Raw genomic sequence first — 24,900 nt, 5'->3', positions numbered from 1 at the left:
CTAATGAGATTAAAAGATTATGTAACTGGCTGTATGGCAAACTGCCGAAGCCATAAAAATAAAATAAAAAAAAAAAATATTAATTTAATATATAACTTACTTGATACAATTTCTTTTAGACTGAAAACTAAATCTAAATTCGCTTATTTATGTATATCATATCCGTCGGTCTGGAATCCCATCGAAGCCGATACTAGATTCATGTAGAAGTCTCGATTCATTTCATGGGCTTCCAAAAACTGGATTACGCGGCGTCTCTCGATCATTCGAAAGGTACGATTCCGCGAACGACTGCAGATGGCAGACAACAACTGTAGATGGCAGTTGTAGTTGCCGCCATAGCAGACGTTAGTACTTTGCAGTATTAATTTGTATGAGACTGATTTCGACATCTGACTGCAACTCCTGCTCGGCAGAACGTCAGTTGCTGTGCCGTGATGGTAGACGACACACTTGAACAAACACAGTACTGCCGTTAGTGCCGTCTTGAAGTTGGACGACATGAAAGTATTGACAAACGAAGTGATTATTTTATTGATCTAGTATCTAAAAACTACGGCGATGGAAAGAGTACATCGAGGAATTATTTCATGACCAGAGAGAAGCTAGTACATCTGTAGATAGCCAAACGGGAGATGTAGGCCCAGAGATAACCAAATCAGAGGTTAGTCAGGCATTAAACTCAATGAAAACCAATAAATCTGCTGGTCCAGATGAATTACCAAGCGAGCTATTAAAGTTGGTGAATGAGAAAAACCTAGACATAATAGTAGAACTGTTCAACACTATCTATACTACGGGAATCATCCCTAGAGAAATGTTGACATCAGCATTTGTATGTTTGTCAAAGAAAGTGAATGCCAAAGAGTGTAGTGACTATCGAACCATAAGCTTAATGTCACATACCTTGAAAATTCTGTTGAAAATTATCCACGCCAGAATTCACACTAAACTGGAGCTGGATATTAGTGACACACAATATGGGTTCCGCAATGGTATGGGTACCAGAGAGGCACTATTCTCCTTCAACGTGCTGACGCAGAGATGTTTGGATGTTAACCGTCCTCTTTACGTTTGTTTTATAGACTACAATAAAGCGTTTGATAAAGTAAAACATAACCGGCTCATGGAAATTCTAAAAAATAAAAACCTAGACGAAAGAGATTTAAGGCTAATAACAAACCTTTATTACAATCAGCGAGCAATAGTACGAATTCAAAAAGAGACATCTGAAGAAATAGAAATAAAGAGAGGAGTCAGGCAAGGCTGCATACTATCACCTCTATTATTTAACGCTTATTCTGAAGAGGTAATTCGAGAAACTCTGGAAGATGAAACAGTCGGCATAAGAGTAAATGAAGTCTTAGTTAACAACATCAGATATGCAGATGATACAGTAATAATAGCCGATAGTGTACAAGACCTGGAAAGACTCATAAGTAAAATAGTAATGTGTAGTAGGGAGTACGAACTCTCGCTCAATATCAAAAAGACGAAGTTTATGAAAATTTGTAAAAACAACCATAATACTAACGAAATCTTGACAGTAGAAGGCCAGCAGATCGAAAGAGTAAAAAAGTACACTTACCTAGGAACACTTATAATAGAAAATAATGACTACACTGCAGAAATCAAAGTCAGAATCGAAAAAGCACGTTTCAATTTTATAAAAATGAAAAAGGTCCTATGTGGCAAAGATTTAACATAAGCTCTTAAAGTACGCCTAACAAAATGATACGTATACGGTGTACTATACTATGTAGTGGAATCATGGACGTTAAATCTAGACACAATGAGACGACTTAACACCTTTGAAATGTGGACCTATAGAAGAATTATGAGGGTTTCCTGGGTAGATAGAGTTACTAATAATGAAGTACTGAGAAGAATAGGTAAAGAGAAGGAAGTTGAACTTACAATTAAAGAAAGAAAGCTACAGTATCTCGGACATGTGATGCGGGACGAGAAGTATGGCATCCTGCGACTCATAACGCAAGGAAAGATAGATGGCAGAAGAAGCATCGGAAGAAGACGAATTTCATGGCTCAAGAACCTGGGAGAATGGTTTGGATACAGCTCAAAACAACTTTTTAGAGCTACTGCCTCAAAAATTAAAATAGCTATGATGATTGCCAACCTCCGTAGCGGAGATGGTACCTAAAGAAGAAGTGTCTAAATATCCCTGTTTATTCGACTTCAAAAATGCGAATTATAAAAATTCACATATCAAAGGAAATGTTTGGAAGGAGATCGCCCAAAATGTCAATAAAATTTTTTGATCAATGTTTCATAAAAGTCTTCTTCCAGTATAGTTAAGTACAATGGTTGTGTAGTGTCGGTTGTGTACAATCTTTTTCTTCTTTTTGCAGTAAAACTTGCAGTATTTCGTAATCCATATTTTTTTTATGTAATACCCAATCTCAACTGGAAACAGCTGGATTGGACGATAAAGATCTACGAATAATTAAAAATCTATACTGGCATCAAGTGACAAGAATAAAGGTTGAACAAGAACTGTCAGACGAAATAAATATAAAAAGAGGAGTGAGACAAGGCTGTATATTGTCGCCTTTATTTTTTAACTTATATTCGGAGGAAATGTTTAAGGAAGCCTTAATGGAGACAACCGAAAATTTTATTGTGAATGGAGTAACCGTCAATAATATTAGATATGCCGACCATATCTTAGTGCTTGCTAATTGCGGAAAAGACTTTCAAAATCTAATAAACAAAATAAAACATACTTGTGATCAGTATGGATTAAAACTCAACGTTAAGAAAACTAAATATATGATAGTTAACAAACAAAATTATATACAGGATGACGGTATAAAAGTCGGAGATGCCACACTGGACAGAGTAGAGAAACTCGTGTATCTCGGCAGTAATATCAATGAGAGCTGGGATCCAACCGCAGAAATTAAAAGCCGAATAGAACAAGCCCGAGCTGCCTTTGTAAAAATGAGAAACTTTGCAGTCTCGATCTTAGCATTGACCTTAGAGTTCGAATGACATCTTGCTACATCTTTCCTGTCCTGCTGTATGGAGTGGAAGCGTGAACTCTAAGGCTATTCTTAGACGCTTGAGATGTGGGTATACAGACGACTACTGAAAATAAGCTGGGTCGACAGAGTTAGAAATGAGGAAGTCCTTAGATGGCTGAACCAAACAACACAACTGGTCAATATAATAAAGAAACGCAAGCTGGAATACTTCGGTCACATTATGAGACACCCTGAAAAATATGATCTTTTACATCTGATCATTCAGGGAATGATCCAAGGTAATCGTGGTCCTGGTAGAAGAAGAACATCATGGCTGAAAAATCTAAGGCAATGGTATGGAAAATCAACTACATCGTTATTTAGAGCTACTGTCAATAAAGTCACGATAGCGAATATGGTAGCCAACATGATATCCAACGATCGATAACGGTCATGGAACTAGAAGAAGAAGAAGAATCTCAACTGTTTTATGCCCCCACTTAATTGAAGTAGCTGCTGCTGACTTCGAAATCAATACGACAGCAATTGCTGCCCGATGCCAACTACAACTGCTGTCTGCAGTTGCTGCCTGTCCTCTGCAGTTATTGTCGGAATCGTACCTGAAAGATGAAACACTTCGAGAAAGGGTTTACCTCGTCAGAATCTGCTCGGTAGGAACTTGTGCGATTGGATATCGTAACAATAATATTGAAATAATAAAACCAATTATTAATAATAAAAATAAATATGAGTACAAATTTAATAACAATTATTTAAATAGGAGAATACGCAATATGCAAAAAAGAACAAATGGTTGGATTTAAAAGAATAATAGTAGAAAATAGAATTAAAAAGAAATGGAACTTTGGAAAGTAGATGTGAAAAAATATGTTGTTTGAATTAAAATATGTAACATTTATAAATGGACAACTTTGTAGAAAATAATTATTTAAAACTTTTTATTACTTAACTGAATCATTTAATTTTTAGTGACCGAATCAGCATTAACTAATTCTCGAGTAATTTACCCAGGAGAAATTGTCAAATACGAAGTGTCGTTTATGCCCAAATATTTTGGAGAGTTTGAGCATAAATACAGGATAGAAATTATGGGTTACTCTAAATCTCTATTTGTTAAATGTCATGCAATCTGCGAATTACCCAGCGTAGACTACAATCCAGAAAGTATGTTTGAAAAATGCTTGACCAATTTAAATGAGAAAAATGTAAATGATAATTTTGTCTACTCTCGTCAAGATATGGTTTTTGATTTTGGACCAATTCTTCAAACTTCATCAAAGTAAGATGCATTTTTTTATTTTATAATTAATTTGGAAATTTAAAAAAGAATAAGTTTTGCGGCCGGTGTTTTGTTAAGGTACACTGCCATTAGCATCTATAGACCGTAGACTGTCATTGTTTCTTTCGCCCTTTGTACCCCTTGTTGGACTGTCGATTGGTCTGACTTGTTACTGAAATTTTCGTTGAGTCTAATGAGTGTTTGTACTTTGTAGTATTGAGAGCCACATCCTGCCTAGACGCAGACTCTCTTCTTTAAAAAATTAAAATTAATCAGGTGTTTTTGAATTTCGTTAGTCTCTCAAAACATGCGTGGGAAGTAGTGTGACGTCCTATTAAACACGTGTATTTCTTTGAATAAATTTCATTGGTTGTCTTATCTTTTGTAATGGTGTTCTGCAACAACTGATTTTTCGCAGTGGCCTAGGCAACGGATCCTCTTTTCTCCAGTCAGACGAGTATTTGCACTAAGCTTTGTTATTCAAATATACACTGAAATATGGACTCCGGCATATTTCTTATGTAGAAGTGGTTTCAGTTAAATTGGCTGAAACTTTAAAGAGAGTTTCAGCATGATCTAAAGTTCTCATTACCCCAAGACTCAGAAATCAATTGTTTCCGAGGTACAGATACATGAGTCTAAATTATCACGAGCCAAAATTCAAGGAAAAAAATTATTAATATCATCACAATAGACGATATTATAGCCGAATGAAAAGTAAGGCTGCCGCCATTAGCGCCGGGCAAAAGAAGATAATAGAAGCGCTGAAGGACAATGAGCATATCGTCAGTAGACAATAAAGAAATCATCCATGAAGGGCAGTCAGAAAAAGACTACTCATAAATAAACACAATAATATACACAGGAGGATTCTAAAGAATGTAAATATGTTTGTGGCGGGTGCATGGAGCCGAAGGAGCGATAATAACCTGGATCAAGTACACTGGTCTGGGTGAGGCGACCTTAGGACGTCCCTGGCGAAGGCGTTTAGGACGATACTCAAAATTTCTTTGCATCGAATATTAAAATTAGACTTAAAACAGCCCTCCTTTAAGATATTGATATATAAGATAAGTTATGGTGTAAGAATTAAAAGAAAATGATTTAATTTTAACAAAATACTAATAGTCCAGTCGGGATAGCATTTGACCTTGCATGGCAAGCTGTCCCATCTTCTTATTTTACTGAGTTCAACTATGTGTCATTTAATGTTCTGTAGCTCGTTTTAAAATTCCAGTAATCTATCTTCCGACGTCAAGGATCTAGCGTTAACCGTTGCAACATTCTTCGTAATTCGCTTTCTGATTTTTCCAGATTATGTAATTACTTTGTTCTAACACAATACGTGGGACAGACTGATAGATCAGTGTGAGATTCTAGATCTTTAAACCCTACTCACCTAGACTTCTTCTTCTTAACATGCCATACACCAAAGTGCGTAGGCGACTATCTCATTACTAGAATTCTGTTCTTGGCGGCGTGACACAGCTCGCCTGTATTGTGTATTCCTGTCCATTCTTTAATATTTCTTAACCAGGATAATTGTTTGCGGCCGGCTCCTCTCCTACCTTCGATCTTCCCTTGTAGGATTAACTGTGGTATTTCATATTTTGCTCCTCTCAATATGTGCCCAAGGTAACCAATCTTGCGTTTTTTAATTAATTTAAAGAGTTCTCTTTCCACGCCGGCTCTCTTAAGGACGTCATCGTTTCGAACTCTATCCACCCAAGGTATGCGTATCATTCTTCTTAATGACCACATTTTAAATGCTTCAAGTTTGTTGATAGATGTTTTTTTCAAAGTCCACGTTTCCATGCCATAAAGCAAGATGGACCATATGTAGCACTTGACCATTCTGTAGCGTATTTCGAAATGTAGGTTTTGATTACATAGGAGCGGTCTGAATTTCACAAAAGCTTGTCTTGCCATTTGTATTCGGGTTTGTATCTCTTGTTGTGGATCCGATTGGTCATTGATTGTGGTGCCAAGGTATTTAAAAGTTTTCACACGTTTTATGCGATCGTCACCTATGCATATTATCGGGTTTTCTGGAGGGTTTCTGCTAATGACCATATATTTCGTTTTCAAAATGTTGATTTTGAGGCCATATTTTTTACCTATGCTATTCACCCTATAAGTAATAACTGCTGATCTTCCAATTTATCAGTTATAATCACTGTGTCGTCCGCATAGCGTAGGTTGCTAATTGGTATGCCGTTCACCTTAATGCCTAATTCCGTGTCTTCTAATGCTTCCACAAATATATTTTCAACATATAAATTAAAAAGCATCGGAGAGAGTATGCAGCCTTGGCGGACACCTATCCGGATTTCGAATTCATCCGTATATTGGTCTTGGTCAATCCTCACCTTTGCCATTTGGTTCCAGTATAGATTCTGAATAATTCTGATCTCCTTCTGGTCAATGTTGGCCCTATGTAGTAGTTCCATCATGATATCATGTTTAACATTGTCAAATGCCTTCTCGTAGTCGATGAAGGTGAGGTAGACATCTTTACGTTGATCTAAACAGTTTTGTATTAAAGTGTTCAAACATAAAATTGCCTCTCTTGTTCCTAGTCCTCCCTTAAAACCGAATTGTGTTGACCCACTAAGTTCTTCTAGTATCTTGTACATTCTTGAGTGTAATATCCTAAGGAAGAGTTTCAGCAAGTGACTCATTAAACTGATTAAGCGGTGTTCATTGCATTTTGTGGCATTAGCTGTTTTTGGGATCATCACAAAGGATGACTGCAGCCATTCTTGTGGAATGTAACCAGTATCATAAATTGTATCGAACAGCTTTACCAAGATTTCGATATTGTCCTCGTCTAGTAGTTTTATTGCTTCTATACTAATTTCATCTGGACCTGTTGCTTTATGCATCTTTGTGGTTCTAACTGCATATTCTATTTCACTTCGCATTATTGATGGCCTTGATAAGTTTTCGGAAGGAAGTTTGCGCGTTGGTTGTGTTGGTCTTTCGTCATTAAAAAGTCTTTCTGCGTATTCTTTCCACGCCATTGCTATCTCCTCTTCTGACTCTATGTATTCGTTTCTGTCGTTGCGTATTCTTGTTCTGTGGTGGCTTTTGTGTATATTCGATATTTCTTTGATCTTCTTATGTAGTCCAAAACTATCTCCTTTTTCCTGCAATTGTTCTATTTCGATGCACCTTTCCACCATCCAACGTTCTTTTGCTTTCTTAATTTTCTGGCGAATTTCTTTGTGTATCTGTTTGTATTTGTCTTAATTACGTTGTGGTTTATGTTGCCTTCGCTTTTCCATTAGATCCATAATTTCGTCCGTCATCCATTCGTTATGCTTTCTCTTCCTGATCTGTGTTTTAACTTCCCTGTTTAGTGCCAGAATCGTTCCTTTAATATCATTGACCATCTCTTCGATATCATCATTTTGTTCTATTATTCGCATTCTTTCATTAATTTGATTTGCATAACTCTTCTTCAGATTTTCGTCTCTCATCAGTTCTCTTGTATTTATAGGCGTGCTGGTGTTTGTATTTGTTTTCTTAATGTTTGCTAGTTTTAACCTCACATCTGCTATTAGCGGATTATGATCGGATGCAATATCAGCACCTGGATATGCTGCGATTCTTTTGATAGTGTTACGAAATCTTCTGTTTATTAAAACGTAGTCAATTTGGTTTCTAATTATTCGATTTGGACGGTCTCCTGGTGATTTCCAAGTATATAACTTACGAGGTGGGAGCTGAAACCATGACCTAGACTAATCTAGTTTTATTATTTGACATTTAATTTCCCGACGGAAAATGGCAATTCAAAAATAAGGGCATAAGCTTATTCCTTTTTCGGATCCTAACATTTTTCTGCGCTTTTAGTATTTTTAGGTGTCGTAATGAATTTAAACAGCAGCCATTTTTTAAGTATAATACCAGGTTATAAATTTGTCATTCACCAGTTTTAATAAATCTGTACGGTTCAATATTATGTTTTATAGGATTAAGCTACAATTATTGGTTGTGATTGTGATGAAAATCACATTTTTAATTAACTAATATTTGACGTTTCGATTTTCACTCCGGAAATGGTTCTCAAAAAGGTTTTTTGTACAAATTATGTAAAAATGTGTGTAACCAAACATTTTGTTGTTGGGTACGTCATTTCCAAGTTGACATGCTTGACCTAGATCTTGTAGGCCAACAGCTCATAGTGGCTACAAAACATTTTTATGGTGTGTTTAGCCTAGGAATATTAAATTCTGACTATTTTTGTGTAATCCATCTTATACACCGGGTGCAAAATTAACCGGACACTCAGATTTTTCCTAAAAACTGGCGTTTAAAAAAGTTTAAGATGTTCCCAATTGAGTAAATAATAAAAAAATAAAATTTGAAAGTCAAATTTATTAAAACTCACAGAAAAACAATAAACAATTCAAAAAACTTAAAAATTTTCAAAGAAACAACAATTATATTTTTTTAAGTATAATCATTTTTTATATAAAACGATATTTAGTAGAGTATATTACCTCCCACGAGTCCTAATTATGGCTCTCATTCGATCAGGCATACTTCGGGTCAAGGCAGCAAAGTCTGCTTGAGATATTTTCTCCCATTCGTCACGAACTACTTGCCCCAAATCATTCATGGTTTCAAACTCACCATGGTTACGTCGAATACGTTGTCCCAGAATATTCCATGCATGCTCTATTGGATTTAAGTCTGCACTTCTTAAGGGGCCATGGTAATAAACGAATCCCAACTTCATCCAAGCAATCCCGTGTTATTCTTGCGATATGCGGACGAGCATTATCTTGCATCCGACGAAAGTTTTCTCTAACAAATGCAGCAAATGGCACTACATAATCTTTCAAACATTGCCCAATATACCGCTGAGCGTTCCAATTGCCGCCTTGAATTGTTAAGTTGTTTATGAGCCTCTAGGGAAATACCTGCCTACACCATTATACCACCTTATCAACATTGCTTATAACGTTTACCAGCTCTTCTCCATATCTTAAGCCTCCCATCTGATGACTATCTGTTAAATCTTGGTTCAATTAAGATGTTTGCGAGCGAGCAAGTGTAAATGTTGCCTCCATATTCATTTAAGCGTCTTCGAAGGGTATAAACGAAAACTGTGTTTCTATGATCATCTATCATTTAATCGTTGAACAAATACCGGTGCTGATAATGTACGATCGCGTAACGTTTGTAACCTAAGAAAGCGATCTTCAACTTGACTTGTGGTTTTTCTTTATCTTGACCTGGCCTCCTGGTGTATTGTCTCCTGTATTGCCTCCTGTTTCCCGAAATCTTTGTATTGCATTAAACACTGTAATTTGAGAAATTCCTAAAGCATTTGCGATGTAATGAATGCTCTGCTTATATCTTGTAAAGCAACAGCTTGTGCTGTTTCTTGTGCAAAAACAAAAAAAAACTAAGTGTCCGATTAATTTTGTACCCCAGTGTATGTTTATGTAAAAAAATTATATCAGAATTGTGGTTGTGTAACGTAAATTGAGCAAAAAACTCATTTATTTATGTATGTATTGTGTGTGTGATAGATTGTAGACGATGTGTTTGACCTCCTATTACTTGGCTATTGTTGATATATTCTTGTTGTAGACTTCTTCTTTTAGTATTTGACTTAACCATGCCACAAGAAAATAGTTTTAGTATTCTGTAGGGATTTCTTCAGGTTCACTTGTTTTTCACATAATTAATAGTATTATTTCGGTTTTTAATATACCTAATCTTGATTCACTTTTTATCTGTAGAAGGTTATTTTTGTTTTTCGCAAATATTTCATGTATGTATTCGTGTCCATATTCTTTTTTGTTTTTTAAGTCTATGATTATTTTTACATCTTTGTCTTTAAGTACACTTTTTTTGAATTATTTACCGGACTTAATTTTTTTACCTTTTACCTTTTAGAGCATGTCGTATTATTTGTTTCAATTTTCCATTTCTGCCAGAAGATCATTTGTTTTTAAGCTAAAGTTGTAATCATAATTCCCCGAAATCATTCAGCACCTTCGGTCTAGTTTTGTTCAAGTGTAGATTGAGTCTACTATAAATTCTTACAAAACATTGTAAAAACTTTTGATTCTAACAACTTGCTGTACTGGCTGTCATCTTTCAATCTCAGAAAACCTGGAATAAAATTGTAAGCGACTCTCCGAAATATTTTCTTAACATATTTGTTTCATAAATGATGTTCATCATGAATCCCCTAAGGTAGAAAATATCAGATGGCAAGGATTACTTTATTTTGGATATTCATTCAAGTTGTTACTATTTTAATTTTTGGCTTTAAAACAATATTCAAGTTAAAGTTGATCGAATGAACTATCTCACAATAAAGTCGTCCCAGGAACGCAACTCAGCAATATTGGCAATATCATTTTAAAGTCGTCTGCTTTAAATCGTATAATATATGTCTAAATTGTCAATATATATGAGTCAGATAAAATTTAATTATTAGAAGAATTTTTCACCAAGTAACAAAAAACAAATTTTGTTTAATTTATTAATGTTCGTATTTTGCGAACGATTTCCGAAGTGGAAATTAAAACGTCAATAAACTTATTTTAAACCCTACTAAACCCTACTTAAATATAAAAAAATATTGCTATGTTAATTTGAGCAAAGATTATTTTAAACATAGTTCTAAAAATATTCTATAGAGGCATAAGTATATATCGTATTTTTATTTACTTATCCCTCAGTACACATATGATGTAAACGAAAAAACAGCTTCCAATCTAAATATAATTTACTGATTTTATTTAACTTCTAACTTTTTTAAGGATGCCTTCTTACGAAGTCGATATGTCCCTTAAAAACACTTCAAATATGATGTGCAAGATCAACGTGGAGGTAGAAGACAATTCACCATTTCACGTTATAGCATTGTCAACTGAGGTTCCACCGGACGAAAAAGCAGAAGTGAAATTGACCTGTCAAGGAGGTCACAAAGGAGCTGTTGAAGGATTAGCATATATAACTATATCTAAAAATCCAGTGGTGTTTACTCTACCTCTAACAGCAAGGTACATTTGTCTTATATAGTTTGAGAATGATAAATGGAGGAGCAGTAGCCGTTCATGTATCATTGCCAAAATGTGAAAATAGACTTAAAATATCAACAAAAGAACATTTACAATTTTTAAGTTAGTTTTTAGTAAATTATAACTAGAGCTCAGATTTATAGACAACAAAAATTAAAAAAAAGGCAGCTATATAGGCAAAGATTTCTATTAAAATAGGTAAAAATCGTAACATATAGGCAAGATATAAACAATCTAGGTAAATAACTTATTGAGGGTCCTAGTAATAAAGTCGGCAATCTCCACTTTTTACCAAAATTGAGTTAGTTACATCAAATTATTCGTATTTTAAAACACTATACAAACATAAAGAGAATAAGAATCAAAAACGGCATTATCCTACTATAAAATAGCATATAAATTTAGCCTAAGAATCAAACACGGCAATCTCCATGGACGGTTTAGAATCAAAGTCGGCAATGTCCTCTTTGACCAATGAGAATCCTCGCAGCGACCAATATACCACTAGGAGTCGGCTGGAGTCGCTATCGTTATAATTTCTCGTAATTTCTTTTCAACCAAGGTGCCAAGCTGTTTGTTTTTTTTTTATTTTGTCAGTATTTTAAAATGGAAACTATTACAACTTCTGTTGAAAACAACAAAGCTACAGTAAAGTACAGAAAAATGCTGGACTATAAAAAAACCTTTTTATCCTGAAGATATTAATTTTTTTTTCTATAAACTAAAAAAGCTACGCGATATGCTTGTTTAAAGGTTGTGCGTTTAGCACCATCTTCAAGCCCTTTCAGGCCACTTTTTTAAAACAAACGGCTTGAAAAAAATTTAATATTCTTCACTGTATAGTTTATTTTACAAGCTACGAAGTGATCTATATTATACTTTTTCCAAGACCTTCGTTTTAAAAAAGATTTGCGCTGAAATGACTTAAAGATGCTAAACGCATTCGAATACAAGCTTTAAACAATCACATCTCGTTTAATTTTTAATTTATATACATAAGAAAAATATTCGAATCTTCAGTAAACAAGCTGTTTTTTTGTATCCTAACATTTTTTTATATATTGTGTAGTTGCAAGGTGATTTGTTGAGAACTTCCGAAAATAGTGTCTCCTCTTTAAACTAGAATTTTTTCAAAACTAAACCTTCTACACCAGCTAAACTTTAAGAATGTAATGTTTGTAAAGGGTATTTGTTTTAGAACTATAGAACTTTAAAATGCAATAAAACAGAGATAATTTGTATAAATTGACATGAAATTGACTTTATTCGAAAGATAATCTTTTGGCATTAAATATGATTTTTGACATATGACCGTTATGGCTGGCTCTGACGTAGTCTAATCTAGAGGTTCAATTTTCGATCACGTTCTCCAATATTTGTCAATAACGCGGCGAATGTTGTCCTCGAAGTGGTCAATTGTTTCATGCTTATCGGCGTAGACTAGGACCTTCACATCTCCACATAAAATAGTCTAGCAGTATTAAATCGCACGATCTTGAAGGCCAATTCACAGTCCGAAACGTGAAACTATGCGGTTATCAAACGTTTTCTTCAATAAATCAATTGTGTGCACGAGCTGTGTGACATGTTCGCCGTCTTATTAAAACGAGAGCTCCTGCTCATCATGATTGTTCAATTGGGGAATGAAAAAGGAAATCACGGCTCTATATCGATCACCAAACAGTCAGTTTTTCTGGATGTAATGGTTTCTTAACATACATTTGAGGATTATCTTAACTTCATATAGAGCAGTTTTGTTTGTTGAGATAGGCATTCAACCAAAAGTGAGCTTCATCGCTAAACAAAATTCGCATGTGAAAATCGGAATCAACGGCAATCTCGTTTTGGACCCACTTGCCCAATCTACGAATCTACGCCCTGAAAGGTGATAAATGTTCAGCAACATTTTCTTATGTACGCACTGTACGACGTGACTGCCTATGTACGAATGCGTATTATCATTTAGAGTAAACGTGGTGCAAAAACGTTCCATGGTTAATTGAATAACTTGCTCTGAAGGACTATTATGTTGACCATAAACTGGACGTAGTGCGCGATACATATCTCGAACAGAACCACAATTTTTAAAATAAATTTTTACAATTTGGAAGCGTTGTTCAGGCGTCATTGATTGAAATTGTAAATAAACAACGAATTGTTTCAACCAGGGTGGTTTTAACAAGGGTGAGTTTGTTACTTCCTGCTTCACAAAAAATATAAGCGGACATTTTTGTCTTAAAATTTACTATTCTACCGATTACCATGACTTTTTTTTGATAAACTTTCTCCACCCCCCGAGTTGGGGTGGAAACCACCCCAGAAGAAAAGCACATATTGGCATAGGGTAGAATATGATTTTTGAGCTATTTTCTAGTTACTGTCAAAATTTTAAGCAAATCTATGGATATAAAAAAATATAGAAGTTTTCTACTATTTTTAATCGTGATATCCTGGACTATTATAGCTAGCATATAATAATTATCATCACCGAAGCAACTGACGAAGCCGTTGACAAGACTTAAGAAATTTTGATATCAATTTGTAATTTTTAAATAAATAATGGATTTTTTTATTTGAATATTTTATTTTTGATTGTCTTTCATGCATAATTTCTTTTTTTTTTTTAGTAATATAATAACTTCATAAGTATTTTTAAAATTACGTGATTACAAGTCATTAGCTCATTATAATGTTCTAGGGTATGTCCTTTGGAATTTAACGTAAACCCCAAATCTCTGATCTTCGAAAAAGTTCCACTAAATTATTCCGTTAAGAGAATAGTAAAACTTACGAACTCGTCACCCATAGGTTTAAAGTGGGTCTTGCACTATTCAGCGCAGCTAAAGAATGTCTACAAATTGTCAAAGGATGAAGGAATGATACGATTCTATTCAACGGATAAATTTGAAGTTGAATATTGTCCCAACGTTGAAGAAATGAATCCTAAAACAAACTTAAATTTAAATGTAAGTACATTTACATAAAAATAATAAAAGAATATCATTCGAGAAGAGTACGTTGATTTTTTTTTAATATCTTACAGCTTTTACATTTTTATGTGAAGTTATTAGGTTCAAGAACACTATTTAAAAAAGCATAAACTTTCTTTACAATGGAGTTTTTACTACACTTAATGAAATATAAAAAGTGACCATCACAAAAAAAGCAAAATTTACAATATTGGTGAAGCTTTCTGGCGCCGCTCTCCGGGGCTGGAGGAGAACTATGGGGCAGCATAGTCTAAGGGTGGCCGCACACAGAAAGAGCAAAACTGTTTTAGTGAAAAACGTTTTTGTTTGAAACGAAAACGTTTTTGTTTCCACAAGAAACATTTTATTTTCAAGAGAAACAAAATGTTTGCACAAACCATACTGCAATCAGTTTTATTAAAGATGTCGACAGATAACGACGAAATTGCACTAATTTTCTGGCAGTGGTTCCTCCTACAGGACGAAAAAACGCAAAATAAAAGACAATTTTGGGTGCATCCTATAAATGAGAAAAGAATCTGGCCTCAATCAGTACAATTAATTTTTCTGCGTCCACTTCCATGATACACACAATATAAACAAGCAAAATATCGCTGTTTCCACATGTGCTTCTTGTTGACTACTCGAGCGGTTTCAAGAAGGGAATTCCAAAAACACGTTGCGCCTGCGCACATTGACATGTTTCGACACAAAACGACGATCCGGTAATCAACATCAAACAGACTGACTGAAACTAAATGAGCCTAAACATGCTTTAGACACACAACTTAGCAGTGTGCGTCAGCTCATTTCATTTATATGGAAACATCAGCATCAGACTCGTTTAGTCAAAAACATTTTTGACTAAAACAGTTTTTCTCTTTCTGTGTGCGGCCACCCTTAAGGACTGGAAAAATATCTGGCACCCTTTTTTCTCATTCTGTTGATTTCTTTGGTGGTTCTTGGGCTGTCCTTTTTCTCTATATTTGCCAAATTGTGTAAATAAGCAAAATAGTTTGTATGACATATAAAATTATGGTATAAAAACTGACATGTTGAAAATGAACGGAAACTGTGTCCAGATTATCTATTTTATTTTCTTCATCTGCTAGAGTCCTTTTATAAATTTTGAGTTCTATATGAGGTAAACTTTGCAAATGGCTGTTGGTGTTAAGTCAATTGACTGGACATCGCGGCATAAATATTCTTCTTCTAACAATTTTTGATATTGGACGTTGGCAAGTGCATACTGGTACTGATTGGAAAGCAGGAACTTAGTTTTTGGAATATTGGTTCTAAAATAAGTTTGGTATCTCATTGGAAAGAAATAAAGGTGATAATAATTATAGTCTTTGATCTTAACAATAGGTAATTCAAATAGAAAAATTATTTTATTTACTTTACTTTAACTTTTATCTTTATTATTGTTTTAAACAAAAAAATATTTTGTAAAGATAATTCAAAAAAAATTTTATTTTTAAGAAATTTACTGACGTTTAAAATTTATAGAAATAGTTCATTTATGTTGGCTATTGAATTATGAAATGTATTTAATTTTGAAAAACTGATAGCCACTTCGATTTTTTCTAGCAGGTTATAAGTAATTTGGAAACTAGTGGAAAATTGCGACACAGGTCTTTCTAGTAGTCTTTCTGATCAGTTGCTATCATCAAGTCCTCGTAGACACTTCGTCTCAGAACCAGCAACTTCATGTAGAGCCATACGTTGCCATGTTACCATATTCACTGGTAACTCTAACATCATAAAATATAATACCAAATAATGTAAACCAAATTGAAATAGATAAATTTTAACGGGTTTTTTCCCTGATATTTAGTGGCTCAAAATATGTACACCTAGACACTGATGATGGAACATGGTTTCCGAAAACGTTTTGTCTTCATGACATAGCCCGTTTGGGTTTTTAATTTATAATATATACCTTTTATACAGGATTTTTACTTAAATTTATTGTGATACATGGTATACAGCCAGCTACAGGAACTTGTGGATATTTATGATAATTTCAAAATATTTAATAATTTTGAGTCTATTTATATAATATATTTATGTTTTAGGTTTACGATTTAAATTGTTCAGACACAGTCCCTTTTCTAACTGAAACCATATCGTTACAGTCTGATTCGGTCGAATATATTTTGCATTACAACGAGCACATTGATTTGGGAGAAGTAAAGGGTAAAATAGAGTATAAAATTCCTTTACAATTGACAAATAATAGTAAAACGTTTGTAAAATTAGAGTAAGTATATTATACATATATTGACTTACATTGTTTTTTGGATATCGTTGTCGAAATCAACCACAAAATAAAAATTAATTGATATAATGTCAGTCGATATCTAGTAAAAATTTAGTTTTTAATATTTAATAAAAAGTATTTTGCTGGAGGGATCATGTGATTCTATAGCACTTCTGTAAACCATTTATTAAAAAGCGGGTATTTAACTATATTAAAGAAAATAGTCTTATATTTTATACTTTTACAAATTTATTTTTAATACAAACAAACTGCTTAAGTAAGGAGATCCAGATCTGACTAAACAACTATTAAAACTAATCAAAAAATAATAGAACAAATTACTTAAGAATGGAGATCAAGCATCCTAATACCTCTCTTCAAAAAGGGAAACAAATCGGACCTGGAAAATTAGAGAGAAATTAATTTATTAAACACAACACTAAAATTAACAACCAAAGTGATACAAATAAACTAATTGAACTTATAACACTACAAAAAACAACAAGGTTTTAGGTCGGGAAGATAATGCACCGACGCTATATTTATAATGAGGCAAGTACAAGAGAAATCATTAGAACACATCAAACCGGCATATCTATAACTCCTGGACCTAAGAAGGCATTTTACCGATTCAAATTAAAGGACGTTATCCACTTAATATACGCAAGAGACATACCTCTAGGTATAATCAAAACAATCGAAAACATCTACCAAAATAACACAGTAAAAGAAGAGGATGGTAGATGGAACTGAGAAATAGGGAGGTGGAGACCCTGGAGGTGGAGCGAAGTGATTTTAAGGTAGTCCTTAAATATCCCAAAATATTAAATTTAGAAGAATTTAAGCAAATTTCCGATGTCAATTAAAAGTACTAAATTGCAATATCTTATTCGTGGTGTTACGGTGCAAACCTAGCATAACTTAGATGTATAACAGTTTATATGTATCTAAATTGACTCAACTGCAGCTAGCTATAAATGATATAATCCTATACCATGCAAAATTTTGTGATATTTCTCGAATTTTATGTTTAATTCTAGAAGTTTCAAAATTTGATTTAAAAAATTATTTTATTATTAAAGATAAACCCTTGGCTTTTGACTTGGACTCATTACTTTACAATACAAGGATACAATGTTTGTAATAATATGTAAGGTCGTTGGGAAAAAATTATAATAATTTCGAGTTTAAGGAGAATTATAGACTCTCGTGCTATTTTTTAAAATATGCGAAGTTAAGATAATGCCGAACTGGGATCCAAAACAAAATATTTTACTGTAAATAAAAATGAAAATTAGCTTCCAAATATTGAACAGGAATAATATAAAAAGAGCGTTAATATAAAAATAGTGGTCAGCTATACTGCCCTACTAAACGAAAAGGGGGTATCTGTAATTTATATTGTTTTTAGTTAAGAAGAAAATTTTTTAAAAAGGTTGTGTGATTTAGCTACGGCCAGCTCAACATACAGTAATAGTGGTGTGGAATGAGAAAATATTATTGAAAATGCACCAATTGTTTTATTGGAGAATAGTGATATTTAAATTCCAAAAAATTTTGTTAATGCAACAAACATTACACATTTGCTTTCAGATCCAGAAACTTTTATGGAAGCTGAAGTTAATACGTTGAAACTATGTGATTTGGGAACAAATATGACGATGGAGGGCGTAGTGAAGAATAATCCTGAATTAGCCATCTTTTTCTTCTTAGAGTGCCATATCCCTACGGAACGTCGGCGACTACCATGCTTATAATATTTTTATACTGATCTCGGTCTTGCGCTACGTGTAGCAATTGGTCCGCTGTCAAACCTGTCCACTGCCGCAAATTCCTCAACCAAGAGAGTTTCTTCCGTCCTATCCATTTCTTTCCTTCGATTTTACCGTTGAGAATTAGCCGAAGGAACTCATATCTTGGTCCTCTGATTATATGTCCAAAATATTCTAGTTTACGCCTCTTAATAATATTTCATAGAGTTCGTTGATGTCCCATTCTTCGAAGAACTACTTCGTTTCTAGTTCTGCTAGTCCATGGAATTTTTAGTATCCTTCGATACAACCACATCTCAAACGCCTCGATTTTAGTCATGATATCGGCGTTTAAAGTCCAAGTTTCACATCCATACAAAAGTACAGACCACACGTAACATCTTGTAAACTTTTCACGGATTTCCAAATTTAATGAGTTATTGGATAATAGAGGCTTGAATTTTTGAAATGAGTTTCTTGCCTGTTCAATTCTACATCGAATTTCGAAGGATGGATCTAGATTTTGGGTAATCCAACATCCAAGGTATTTAAATCTCTGAACTCTCTGCAGCGGTTGTTGGTTTAATATCAGTTGGGTTGCGCCGATATCCACTTTACTGGTCACCATGTATTTAGTTTTATCGATATTTATCGACAGTCCCCAATTTGTGCATTCCATGTTAACTCTATTGATTAGCTCCTGCAGATCGTCGATGTTTTCAGCTAGAATCACAGTATCGTCGGCGTACCGTATATTGTTAATTATTTCTCCTCCTATGATAATTCCTTTTTGATCTTTTAAAGCTTCCCTAAATAGATTCTCAGAATACACGTTAAAGAGGGTGGGAGATAGTATACAGTCTTGTCTTACGCCTCGTTCAATACTGATTGGCTTTGATTCTCTGTTGTTGGTATTAATAATGGCTGTTTGGTTCCAGTAAAGTTTAGCAATAAGTTTGATGTCTTTCTCATCTAGTTGGATGCTCTGCAAGGCGGTAATTAGTCCGGTATGCAGAACGCGATCAAATGCCTTTTCAAAAATCAATTAAGCACATATATACGGGTTTTCTTAGCTCCCAACATCGTTGAAGGAGTGTTTGCATAGAAAATAGTGCTTCTCTAGTTCCAAGGCATCTCCGGAACCCGAACTGCTCTTGACTAATTAGCCATCAATAATCGTAAAAATAATGTTGAACCTTTCAATTTAGAAGATAGAAGAAGAGAAATTCAAGAAAGAGATGAAAAGGAAATAGACACATTCTTTACAAAGAAAAGGGAACAACAAGGACGTAAAAAATTTGAATATTCATTTGGAGAAAGAAAAATAATTAAACAGAATACATTCTGTTACGGTTGGATGTGGTAATTACTGTAAGAAAACATGTAACACAAAAATGAATAAGGAAAGAAGAACTGATATAAACAATCAGTTCTGGAATCTAGATCGTCAACCACAGCACCAATTTATGGTCTAGAATCTAGAAGTCTAGTATAGTCTAGAAGTCTAGGTTGGACTAGAATCTCGCAGATCGAATACTCTAACCTACTCTTTAAAAACAGCAGACGGAGAATGTAAGTCAGTTTGTAAAACCTTTTTTTTACAACCCTGGGTTTCGCAAAATAATCATAAAATTCTACAGAGGCTTTGTAAATCTTCGAACTCATTACTCTCTCTAAAGCCGCATAAAAACCGTGGAAGTCTACCTCATAATAAATTGGACCAGTAATAAAACAACATATAGAATCTTTCAACCGATCGATATCTCATTATCGCAGGGAACATGCATCCATGAGACGTTATTTACCAAGCGATCTAAACATTAAAGATATTATTAGCAATTTTAAAATGAAGAATCCTAAAATAACTTTTGATTTATATCGCTTAATAGTACAAAAGTTAAATATATCTTATATTTAAGATATATTTAAAACTAGGAGTTTTTTACGTTTTTACCAGGTTTTAACCAGGTCAAACGTTTATTAGTGCTGACCCATTTTGCCATCAACTAGACAAATCTCTAGGAAAAACTAAGAAAGTTTACGACTTTCCAGCTGTTTCCGACCAAAAAAGCTGTTCTACAAGCTAATTCTGGGAGAGTTATAGTTTTGGAAATGAAACTACGCCATTTCTATGACTGGCATGATTGTTCATCCGCTTATAAACTTACAAAAGCACATACTAAGCCTCCATATATTCAGGATATTATTCAAATCACAGTCCATAGGGGATCAATGTCACTAATTTATAAAAATAATTTTAGTGGCCCTAATTTGACATTAAATTTTTTGAATGCCAAAATTACAAACACTGGAATAATACCAGTTCCAAGAACAAAAGAAAAACCAAGAGGTATCACAGAAGAAAGTCAAAATAAAATTATCTCAAAGCTTTTAGAAGCCGACAGTGCCACTATGCCAAAAAATCATTTAAATTTTTGGAAAGAAATACCTACAACTCAGTGTCTTGAACACAATAATGATGATGATTTATAATTAATTTAGTATCTGAGTTATTTTGTAGAAATTACTTGGTTATTTAAACCAAATCATTTAAAAATAAATGTGTATATGTAGATACTGTGTTTTTATCTTAGCACCTAACTTGTAATCGTTTCTTAATAATGGGGGTAGCTACAATTTTTTTTAGTAAAAAATGTAAATAGCCAAATTTTATTATTTCTACCAAAAAACGAAAAAAACTACATATTTTTCAATTTGAACTTAAATATTGCACACAAAATAACAATGCGAATAAACGAATTCTAAATACCTTCTTAACTCAAAACAATATAAATTACAGATACCCTCTTTTCGCTTAGTAGGGCAGTATATATGGCGAAAAGAAAAACATCAATTGAGAGGTGGAGAAAGACAAGAGGATAACAAGAGCTGACTACAAGTATGCAGAGATATTTCAAAAATCGCAGATATTGTAAAGTAAAAAAATTCTTAGCCATGAGCGAATTAGCTAAATTATTCTATTTTAAAGTTTTAATTTTAAATAAATTAGTACCGATTAATATAACATTTTGGACATTTTGTAGAGTTGATAAAATAAATCATCCGCCCGAAAAACAATTAGAAAAAATTAGCTCCTTTTTCACGCTAAATGCTGAGTCAGAGACACTACAACCTCAAAAATCCTCAGCATTACAATTCATCTTCCATCCTAGTGAAGAATTTTTATTAGAAGACGTTCCGTTGTATATTTGTAAATTTCTGGATCTTAATCAACCAGATGGTGTCTTTAAATCTTTTGAAATACGATTTTCAGTTATCGTTCATCTCTCAAAGTAAGTATCCTAGACAATAATTTTGGTCTATTTTGCAGATATTTATTTTTTCAAACTTGTTTTAAATGAATAAATCTTAATATAATATACAGAACCAAACATCTGATATTTCCTATTATTTCAAGCGAATTAAAAAAAAAAACAAACAAACGAAGTCAAACGGTATTTATTTTAAAGCAATTTAATTAGCAGTACATAGAAATTAAAGGAAACAATAAATTCTTTTAATAATAACTTGAAAGACTCTTTTTTAGAGATAATAGCATAAAAAATTTCAATGTAAAACAAATAATGTTTAAATTGTTTTAATTTTTTATTAGTCAGTGCTACCACCCTTAACCCTTATGCAAGATTCAATTCGTGTAGGCATGCTGCTAAAAAAACTGTCAATATTTTGTTGTAATAAGTTGTTTTATTCTTCAAGAGCAGCTTGAACTGTGTTTTGTGGATTATTACGGCCAGTTTTAATTATTCTTTTAAGCATAATCACTCTGCTAGTATATGGGAGTGGATTATCTTCATGAAAATTAGGTTTTCTCTAATTGCATCTTTCTAGGACCTAACTAGAGGTCTAGAGTCTAGAACCAAATGACCATACCTGCGAGCTCTTAAAGTTGATATGATGGAAATTAAAGGAGTTTTTCTCCAATCATAATGCCTCTGCAGAACACATCGAGCAAAAAGACAAAAGAGGGAATGTAAAGGTAGTGGGGGCAAAAATATTGTTAGACAGGAAGTGCCATCTTGAGAGGCCAAATTAAACAAGGAAAGGGAGTCTTTCCTTGTTTAAGAAATCAAATTTAGTTGGGTTATGTTATTATTTGTCCCAACTGTCACATGAAATCTTATTTATATTGAAGTTTTTTAACAATTGTTTCACATTTTAGACTGTTATCGTTAATATTTAATTAAAATTTTCTCGTCTAAGACACATTCTGAAAACTATTTTATAGCTACTGTTAATAAGTGTCGGAAAATTTAAATTTGGCGCATTCGCATTTCCGGATATGTCCGCCATCAGAGGCCACTTTTTTGGTCGCCTTTTCATAACGATTAGATTCCCTCTTTTGTCTTTTTGCTCGATGGCAGAACATGACACTTTCTTCTCTATATTTGTGAACAGATCTGGTAGTTTCCGTTCTTGTTTGTCTTCTTCGTCCCCTAACTAGATGAATTCTTCGGCTATCTATTTTTACACAAATTCTAGTTTTGTCTGAAAATAGCACATTTTATCAATTCATTCTATTTCTCTATCAATTTGGGCGATCAATATTGAGCTGCCTGGACAACTCGGGAACTCGTAACTCTCTACTGCTATATAGATCTTGGGTACGAAGTCTTTTTCTTATCGTTTCAACTAAGACACTCACACCTTTGGATCCACAGTTAATACATTTGTTGTGTCACTTTTAACTGCTTAGAAAATGAAACGATCGTGGTAAGCCTTTGGTACTTTTAAGCGACTTTCTCTTAGTCTACTCTTAAGCGTTCCTAATTCCTAATACCTATCGTAGATTTTTGACACAACGCCTTGTATTACGCCTACCATTGCAGCTATGTAGCTATAACACATTCCTTGCTCCACAAAACCAATAATCTTTTTCCTTTGCACATCCATTAACCCCACATAAGGCATACTTTCGTTTTTAAACGCAATAGTTAGTGTATTTATTTTTGTTCACCCTGTAAGTTATAAGAACTGAAAATGGTTTATAATCTTTTTGAGTTTCTAAGAGTATTAATCTAAATAACTTTGGAGTCTGTTTATAATAAGCAGGTCCTCTTTCGAGAGGAAATATTAATTGTCTCGCTTTGATATCGTTTGATCTCAGTTCTAATAAAATGCTGAGTTCTCACTTTGGCTAACTCGCATGAAATAAATAAGAGTTCACTTGGGAATGTTTTAATATATCCTTATGGAGAATGAATGTTGGACAGAGACACTTCCATGAGAGTGACCGTAAAGGTAGGTCGTGTATGGTTCAGCCCAGAAGGGTTGTTTGATTTTTTTGCCGCAGTTGAGTACGTGGCCTGTAAAAAATGGGAAAATATGTATTAAAGTGAAGTACTAAAAATATATAAGTGCATATGTCCCATTTCGAGTAATGAAAAGTAGCTAAGCAGAGAGGAAATAAAGTGTTACAGTTTAATTAAATTTATTATCCCTTGTGGATTTCGGAAAAACCCGTCCCACTAAAAGTGTTTATGTATCTTTCATTTTGTTTGTATATTATGGTTGTTAATTGTTTACGAGTTTACCTAAAACCTTTTATTATAATAGCAGTTACGCCCAAAATTATTTAAAGAAACAAAAGTTTTATTAGTCGAGGAATTTAAATAAAAAACTTCGAGAAAAGGTCGACACCTTCAGAAAATTTTTTGACATTATACATTTTTTATTAAAATCTGCAGTTATATGAAATTTATTGTAAAAATATGAAATTTATGCAAGAAAATGCATTTTGCATATATTCCGGTCTCTACTCATAAAGCTTACATATATTACGATGATTATCAGCCGTTTTAATATCTTCAATTGTGTAGCACTAAAGCCGGACTCAAACGACTCGTATACTTGGCGAATAATCGTCTATTCCATGTACTTGCCATGTCATGTGAGAGGGTTACTCGTACAATTATTTGTCACTCATTGCCGCTCGTTGGTTTTCCATATGTTGTCGCTAAAAATGACCCAAGTGAAAGGAATCACGATTATTCGTACACTCTTACACCACGTCTTCTCTTTTTTTAATTTAATTAAATAAGCAGAGCTCATCACCACAAAAGCTGCGGAAGCAACGAGATTTTCCGGACGACCTCTATCCATATTGACTGTTACACCACTGATTCTGTTGTCAAGGTTTTTAGGAATACTTGCGTATATTTGTTGTCTGTTCACGCTCGTGTACACGTCGTGTGAGCGCTCTGCTTGCCATCGCAATTGCGAAGCTCGTATACTTGCAAAGTAAGCAAATAATTGTGTACTTGCCAAGTACACGAGTCGTTTGAGTCCGCCTTAAGAAAATGAAACATAGCACACTTATACCCAGCGACATTATTCGACATTGGTAAAAGATTGTTTCTATATTTGCTTGCATTGGCTTCTATATTAACTAATGACGTTGACTTATTGTTTATTTAAACCATTTTTGTATAAACAAAACTCTATTTGTTAAAATTTGCGGCCGAATCCCGTACCATTTTTTAGTAATATAGTATATTTTAGTATATAATCATAAGTAATAATATTAGTATTTTTACTTTCACTTTAAACTTTTTTATACTTGA

At 33.7% G+C, this 24,900-nt stretch overlaps 1 protein-coding gene across 2 annotated transcripts in view; it reads left to right on the top strand.

The window, feature by feature from the left end:
• Positions 1-24,900, top strand: part of LOC140436736 (hydrocephalus-inducing protein homolog) — a 371,509-nt gene that overhangs the window by 199,830 nt on the left and 146,779 nt on the right. For both annotated transcript variants that reach the window (XM_072525797.1, XM_072525796.1), the window contains 5 exons: positions 3,975-4,284; positions 11,076-11,318; positions 14,035-14,302; positions 16,384-16,568; positions 21,364-21,612. In XM_072525797.1, coding sequence (XP_072381898.1) covers positions 3,975-4,284; positions 11,076-11,318; positions 14,035-14,302; positions 16,384-16,568; positions 21,364-21,612 — 1,255 coding nt within the window. The remainder of the gene's footprint in view (positions 1-3,974; positions 4,285-11,075; positions 11,319-14,034; positions 14,303-16,383; positions 16,569-21,363; positions 21,613-24,900) is intronic.

Source organism: Diabrotica undecimpunctata, chromosome 3, assembly GCF_040954645.1.
Source record: "Diabrotica undecimpunctata isolate CICGRU chromosome 3, icDiaUnde3, whole genome shotgun sequence".
NCBI classification, from domain to species: Eukaryota; Metazoa; Arthropoda; class Insecta; order Coleoptera; family Chrysomelidae; genus Diabrotica; species Diabrotica undecimpunctata.
The sequence above is the reverse complement of the archived record's forward strand: the minus strand, read 5'-3'. Positions and strand labels throughout refer to the sequence as shown.